The following is an 8,568-nucleotide window of genomic DNA, read 5'->3' on the forward strand; positions in this document are numbered from 1 at the left end:
TTAAGCAGACAATGAAAAGAGTTGTGTTCCATTACCCCCTTTTGTCTGAAATAGTAGATCATACAAAAATATTCCATCAATGATCTAAAAATGTGCAAATTCCATCAACATGTAGTAATTATCTTTTAGAGGATCAATCATACTACAGCATCAACCAACAGCTTAGTGTAGGAAATTTGATGAAAGGATTCATAGTGTGATTCATTCCCATAAAAAGCGACTAGAAACTTCGTTCTCATAATCAAGCAGTCCGTAGAGGTGGAGAAACCAATATAACTCCATCTCCCCTAACAAAGAGAAATGGAACCGTGCGCTTTGTAGTCTGAAACGAGGAAAATGGGGTTATCATCCAAAAACATGAAACAATAACCATAAATCAGAAAGAAAATTTCCAGCTTAATAGGAGAAGTTCATGTTTGCTTCCACTCTATATCCAGATTCTTGCATTACCAAGATAAAATGAGCTCATTCTGTTCGTCACTAAACAAACACCTTTAAGGTTGTATTAGTAAGGAATCATAGCTAAAAACTAATTATAACAAGCCAGTATGATTGTGGTTTGAGTCGTGAATAAGCAGTCATTCTTCTAACTTCAAATGAAAAGTTAAAACAACTCTGAAAATGCTAACACCTAATAAAAAAAAAGCATGTGTTCTTCATGGCAAATAAAAGGAGTAAATTACTTGTGACTATTGCAGCCAAAACTTACTACTAAACTTGCCTATTACCTCTAGTTCAAACATTAGCTATCAGAACAAATAACAATCATATTGAAAGGGAAAAGTAATAAGATAACCTACCCGAACAATCTCTTCATAGGTTTCATCATCTATTTCAACCGTTGTAACAACCTCTTCAACATCCCCTAGAATCATATTCAAATGCTGATCATAAGCCTGCAAGCCACATTAGAGAAGAACTAGGCATCAAAATAAGAGCTACAAGCTTCTAAATGTTAAGGCCAATTATATTTCCAAGTAATAAGGATATAATTCCTAATTACTATTATTAAGCAAGAAAAAAACTCTTCTCGAAGAATCAAAGGGATCTAGAAATTAAGAACATAGATTATTGTCATCGAGTAGATGAATCATCCAATAGACAAACTAATAATGCCCTCTCAAGCTCTTCACAAACAGGAAAGGATGATCTAGAAATTTTACTAATCAAACAAAAAGTAGCATCATTGCAGCACATCAATTGCACAACAGGCAACAAGTCGTACAATTTGGGGGGAAAGATAACGAAGATTTCAATTCATCCAGTTTAGGCATATTAAGTATATTCATGCAATTGGTAGCATTTCGCATATGAGCATAGAAGTAGCAATATCCTAGGGTTAGCCAATACTATCTGAATTAGCATACTCATAATTAAGCATTACGTGTATCAAGGGCTAGCTGATACTATCTGAAGTAGAATATCCTAAATTTAAGAAAAAGGAAGAAAAAAAGAAGAAGAAAAAACTCAAATTAAGGAACCCTAAAATGGAATTGGAAGACGGAACATTGAAAGTAAAAGAGGTGGAAAAGGGAACCCTAGAGTTAGAGATATCTAGAAAAGGGGAAAAAGGAAACGAACATGGAGCTTGCCACGGAGCTCACGGTCAGAGCGGAGCTTGACGTAAATACGCTCGTCGAGGCTGAGCCTTATCAAATCCAAAGGCTCCTTCACCGCGCTCTCTTCCTCGCTTGCCATTCTTTTCGCTCCCTCTTTGTTCTTTCCGTCTCAACAGTGAAGGATTGGATTTTAAGCCTTTTAGGTTGCAACTTGCAAGTGAAACAAAATAGAACTGATTGATTATACTACTAATACAATTATGGTAAAAACCTCAATTTTGATATTAAATAAAGGGTAAACTACACCCATGGTCACTTTTGTTTACTTTAGATTACATTTCAGTCACTTATGTTTGAAATGTTACATTTTAGTCACTTATGTTATCGTGTTGTAACATTTTAGCCACTGAGCCGTTAATTGTCATTAATGGTGTAATGGTAAGCTGACGTGGCATGTTAAATCATCATTTCAAACAAAAACTTTAGGTTAAATTATACAATTGGTCCCCATAATTTTTCGTTTTGAGCAATTTAATTCTTTTATGTTCTTTTAACTTTTTTTCTTTTTTTTTTCCATTCTCTTCTACTTCTCCCTCTGTTTTCTACCTTCTTTATTTCTTTTAACATACCAGGAAGTCGAATTGGTAGTGAAAAAAGAAGCATGGTATGGGTTTATGGGTTTTGGTTATAGGCAAATGATGACAGTCGACTTCTTACTTCTTTTTTCATTGCCAATTCGACTTCCTAATATGTTAAAAGAAATGGGAAAGGTATGAAAACATAGGGAGAAACAAAAGAGAATGGAAAAAAGAGGAAAGTTTAAAGAACATAAAAGAAAAAATTAAATTACTTAAAACGAAAAAATATGGGGATCAATTGTATAATTTAACCTAAAATTTTGTTTGAAATGATGATTTAACGTACACGTCACTTACCGTTACACCATTAACGATTTATTAATGGCTCAAGGACTAAAATGTTACAACATGATAACGTAAATGACTAAAACGTAACATTTCAAACATAAGTGACTAAAACGTAACCTAAGGTAAACAAAAGTGACCATGGGTGTAGTTTACCCTTAAATAAATTGATCCTTATAAAAAAATCGAAATAATTTAATCTCTATCAATTTTGAAAGTTAGCAACTAAGGATAATAATCGTAACCTTAGTGCTTTCCATCAATTTTACATAAATTTGACTGGTAAAATAACAAATTTGGCTCTTATAATTTACAAATTCATCAATTTGGTCATGATTTAACAAATTTAGCCCGTAATATGTTTATAAATATATAAATGATAGGGCTAAATTTGTCAAATTTTAGAATCAAGACTAAATTAATAAAATATGTAAACATTGAAGGTTAAATTTGTTATTATATAAATCAAAATTATGTGCAATTGACGAAAGATATTAACTATGTGATTAATTGTCCTTGATGCCCACTTTAGAAATTGACATAGATTAAAAGATTTAAAATTTTAAGAAATACTAATTTGCTCAATTTCAAAATTAAAAGACACTGAACACGTAATGAAAGGAAAAAGAACATGAGTTAATAAATTGATATAAGGTAAATTATAATATAAATTTATAAAATGTTATCGTTTTAGTCGCATTTCACTCGTGATATTAAATTTAACTAAATAACTCTATTAATTTATTTCTATACTAATAATAATTTATTAGTAACTAAATTGCACCGAAAATCACGGTTTTTAATATAAGTATGCATTTAAAATAACATTCAATAAATAATAAAGCATATGAAATAACAACATATATATAATACATAAAAATTAACATATTTAAAATTAATTTAAATTGTGAGTAAAAATAAGTTTAAATGTGTAAATACTTGTGATTAAGAATATTAGATGCACTCAAATTACTTTTTAGCTCGTGTTGTTATTTTTCTATAGCACGTTAAAATGGCGTCATATTAGGTAAAAATTACTTATCGAAATGTCACAATGTTGGTAAAAAATCAACTTTAAAAATATAGTTATAAAATATTTATTTGACAATTGACTCATTGAGTCATAGGTAAGGTGGTAATTATTTTTTAAAACTTAGATCAATATTGAGTTAGTGTTGAATTGGTTTGTGATACCAACTCAATTAACAACATTATCATTATTAGATTTTGTCACAGCCATGATGTGGGTGAAAGAAATGATATTAAAATTATATTTAAAAATAAAAATTTGAGTTATAAGTTAAATGGTAAAGTGTTTATAATTAAACATTCTTTTAAGTTTGAGTTCAATCCTCAAACAATATTGTATTTTAGTTGTTTTATTTAAACATTTCATAAAATGGTGAAAGACGAAGACACCATTAAATTGATATTAATTCTTTATTAAAAAATGACTTTTAAGTAATTTTTTAATTGAATTAGTCTCGAGTTGACTTATGACATCAACTTGATACAAGTCTCGAGTTGACTTATGACATCAACTTGATACAACACTTTAAATAAGCAGGCATAAGTTCAAATACAAATAATGTGGATCAAAAAATTTATTTTAAATATGAAAGATATTTTTGTAATTCTTTTAACTGAATTAATACTTGATTGACTTCTGACACTACACTAAATTAAATATTTAACTATTAATAATGTCCTTAAGTAAGTTTGATGTTGTCAACTTAAACATTTCAATTAAAATCGCATTTAATTTTTTTTTTTAATAAAATTGTTACATGAAAATTTTACTTTATGGTCTAAAAACTTTAGAAGGAGGCAGTGTATGAAATAATCATGCATCAAAATTTGATTGAGTCGTGCCTAATCCTTTCATCCTCACATCTGTTTATGCAATTTTAGGGGTACCCCAATTCCATGCTTTGAATGGGCTTAATATTCCCCTTAAGAATGCACTCTCCCACACCACTGTGGTGCATTTAGGAATGTTCCCCCCACAAAGATGGTCCAACATGACACATATATGTTAATTGTTTATCATTGTGATCCTGACTTTAGGTGAAATTAATTGTGGAGCAGCGTACAACTGTGGGAGTTTAACACCATGATGGTGGTCCATCCCATGGCAGTAGAGATGTAAATGGGAGAATTGTTATTTTTTCAACTTATCCATCCCCACATCAAACACCTCTGCCCCACTCTCTGTTTTGCTATAAACTACATCCCGGTTGTTAAATGGTCTTTTCATGCTTAAACTTTCACATTGCCTTGCATTTTCATTCAACCTCTCTATCTATGTTTACCCACTCAGTTTTACACATTAATTAATGGCTCATTTTATGTGTAATAGCCAATAGGATGTTGAATGAGAGATCTCATTGACTTGGTTTCAGTGATCCTAAATCCCCCACGTCTTTGGGAATTTATTTCTTGCCGTACCATGACTGTATATAATAAATTAATTAAGGGTCTGATTAATGAATTCACACACACGTACATACATAAAAATTAAATTAAATTTTTAATTTTTCTATATATGTTTATATTATATGAAACAAGTCATCTTAAAACCGTTTCCCTTTTTATTTACTTGCATAAGTGAAAAATGTTTTGTGGGTTTGTTTTGAAATTTATCATTAACTATTATTATAATTGCTACATGTTGTTTTACCTTTTCTTATATTTTTTCAAAAAAAAACTATAGTTTACTTTATTATATAATTCCAATTTTTATATTATTTAAAATTAATTAAAAATTAAACACGTAAATTAACATGCATTGCATCTAACATTAGAAACTAGTATATATAAAATCAAGAGCGATAAACTCTAATTCCATCATGAATCTTGTGATACATGTTTGCTTGGAGGATTCCCAATACACTATAGCTCTAGCAAACGTAAAAACATATCCTCATGGGGATATTATATCTTTACTATCGAATGTTCAATTTACATCACTCTAGCGCTCTTATACTGCAAGGTATCTTGTATAGCAGAGTTCATTATTTATCGTGTACTTCTATCTCAAATATTTGAGTACCCTTCTTATTTCTTTCTATGATTCTATCTGAAATTATTAGTAAATTTACTCAGAGTGTTGTGCAATTCATAATGTGCACACTAAGCTTCCTAGAATATTGCAATTAGTGTATTCCTTCTCCTTTATTATTTGATAGATGTACTAAGTCCATCAATATTTTGCAATACTATTGTGATCTTCACAAAAATTTCGAAGAAGTTTTTTCAACATGATGAGATTGAGACAACACAAGTCCATCAAGCATCTTCAAAACGTGCAACATCTGCAACACCCAAGTCTTTCATGCCAAAACTTTTTAATTAATATGTTCTTTCTAGACTTGATCATGTTATAAGCTATACAATGACCTAACAAATTTACACACCTTATTTTTTTTCCTTTTATAATAAACACGTCAGATTTGTTGTATGTAAACCTCTTAATCAAGGTTACCATTTAGGAAAATTGGGTTTATATCCATTTGATGTATTTCTAACTTGTTATAACTGCAATCAGGGGCGAGGCCAAAGGGGGTTGGCAGCCCCCCTAAAAAAATAGAAATTTTCACCTTTAGTCCTTTTATAATTTTAAAAATTTTAAATTAGTATATGGTAAAATTACACTTTGGCCTCTCAAGAATGAGAAAAAATTGATTTAATCTTTTAAAAATTATAAAAATATTGTAAAAATGGTGAAATTTAACTTTTGCTATCATGAAAATATAAACTTTATTTCTACCCCTCTCAAAAAATTTTCTGGCTCCGCCCTTGATTGCAATGGTTTTTAATGTCCATAAATGTGTGGTGAATACAAAAGAGAAATTTATGAAAATCGAACCTTAAAATTGTTGGTATGTGGGAATAAAAAATAAACTTACGAGAAATTAATGAAGGTTTCAATGTGTGTAATCATGTCTCTTTTTTTTTAAAGTTTTATTCGCCTCACCTATATTTTAATGTGCAAAAAAGTTAAAATCAAAAAAACCTCGAGAATACAATGAAAGTCCAATGATTAAATGCGTTTTGCAATGAGCACTAAATGGTGTACAACAATATCTTTATAGAATAATCTACTAATATTAGAATGAAAAAAAAAATAAAATGAACTTTGTTTTTGAATTCTTTGGAGTCGTTTGTGGTATGTCATGCAAATAAAATTTGTATTCTATTTATAGAAATTTCTGTATCTTTTCATAGAGACATAACTAACCAATAGATGCTTATTTGGATATTCACATCCATTTACAATCACATAATTAATCATTTGATATTACTTGAATAACTCATCACTTTGATAACTTTGGATTAATAATCAAATGTTACGTACTTACAACTTTTCATTTGTAATTATTCAAATATATTGAAAATATAAATAAAAAAATTAAAAGATAAGTTTAAAAAGAAATTTTGGGGTAGTGCTCATAATTGTATAGTAGTGCTCAAACACTGTTTTTGCTTTTAGATTTAACAAAATTAATGATGAGACTAATAATGCACCATGAACAATAAATCTGAATCATGAATTTGTCGACTTTCACCACTTTATTTCCTTTTCATGATCCACAGTCTAAAAAGAGCACAGTTCTATTTTGAAATACATATATATATATATATGAAGATAAAAGCATAGTTTTATCATTCTGCTTTACAATTTAAAATATATATCAAAAGTTGTATACATACATAAATCAGTTTCATTTATATGACTCGTGCATTGTAATATAGAGAAATGCATAATCCAAACCTTTTTTCTTTTATATATTAATTCATCATATAAAATATTTAAATAAATTAAATAAATATATATTATGAATTCATTATAGTTCTCGTTTTACTATACGTCGATAATGACAGTAGGAATGATCGCAAAGCAGTAAGAAAGAAAAACAAGAATGCACAGATTTTACGTGAAAAACTCTTATCGGGAAAAACCACGGGCAGAAGAGGAGGAATTCACTAATGTTGAAAACACAACGATACAAGAGGTTCGACCCTCGATCTTCCACTCCCACATATCCCCAGTTTTGCCTCGAACTTTTCAAGTTGAGATTCAAATCACACAGCTCTAACCGTTCTAGCTAAATATCAAACTTTGTAATTGATCTAAAAAAAAATCTAAAGATATATATGAAAATGGAAGAAAATAATTGACTATGTATAAAAAAGATATGCATGATTTTGAAATTATAAAGGGTGTAAGACAAACTAGATTTAATGAATAAATTTTAAATTTATATCTGGCCATCTTTATCAAATTTGACTTATAAAAATTAAATTTTATTCAAAAAGATATGATAAATAAAACTATGCATATCGTTGTAATAGGAGTCACGCAAGAGTTCATATTATTATTAGCACACCTTATAGATAAGATAACCCTATACCTATTCTATTTTACCCTCAAGATGTTGCTTATTTTCTATCCTGCAAATTTTACATAGCGTATCCAAACAAACGTCTAAACAAGAGAAAGGTATAATGTCAACTTGAGTCCTTAATATTTATATTTTTATCAATTTGATCTTTATATTTTTTAAGTTAAATTTGACCTCAACCTTTAAAATGACTTGAATTTGACTATCAATTGTTTAGAAAGAGTCAAATTATTTTTAATAGAAATACGTACTAAACCATTGATTTTTTAGTGAATTATACTTCATGCTATTTTCTATGAATTTTTGTTTTATTTTTAGATCATTTGTTGACATAGCATATAAAACAAAAAGTGACATGTCAACATAATATACACGTGGACTACCATATTGATTGCAATGCTTTAGTCATAATTTTTGTTTTTAAAAAAGTGATTTAATTTTTCAAAAGGCTGATAAATAAAAAGTAGTTAAAAAAAAGCTGGAGAAATGTTATTGTTGGTAGTCTCCCTAATTTCTTCCTCATGGTAACATGTCTATCAAACACCTGGGGCCAATGCTCTTTCTTTCTTGCTCAATTTGGGCTTTTTTAGTGCTCTCATTGGCTCTTTTGGGGCCATCTGATTTGTCACAATATATGTTCTCTAGACAAAATTCTTATATTTTAAAATAGGTGAGTGCTGT

General features: G+C 29.2%; 1 protein-coding gene across 1 annotated transcript; it reads right to left on the reverse strand.

Annotated features, from left to right (window-relative positions):
• LOC105770582 (sm-like protein LSM3B) lies at positions 1-1,779 on the reverse strand. Its single transcript, XM_012591849.2, has 3 exons — positions 1,582-1,779; positions 801-896; positions 1-322 (listed from the first exon to the last, which is right to left on the reverse strand). Exons 1-3 carry the CDS (start codon positions 1,696-1,698, stop codon positions 242-244), a joined length of 294 nt encoding a protein of 97 aa, XP_012447303.1. The 5' UTR covers positions 1,699-1,779; the 3' UTR covers positions 1-241.
• Positions 1,780-8,568: the final 6,789 nt, after the last annotated feature.

The sequence above is a fragment of the Gossypium raimondii genome, chromosome 5, assembly GCF_025698545.1.
Source record: "Gossypium raimondii isolate GPD5lz chromosome 5, ASM2569854v1, whole genome shotgun sequence".
Lineage (NCBI taxonomy): Eukaryota > Viridiplantae > Streptophyta > Magnoliopsida > Malvales > Malvaceae > Gossypium > Gossypium raimondii.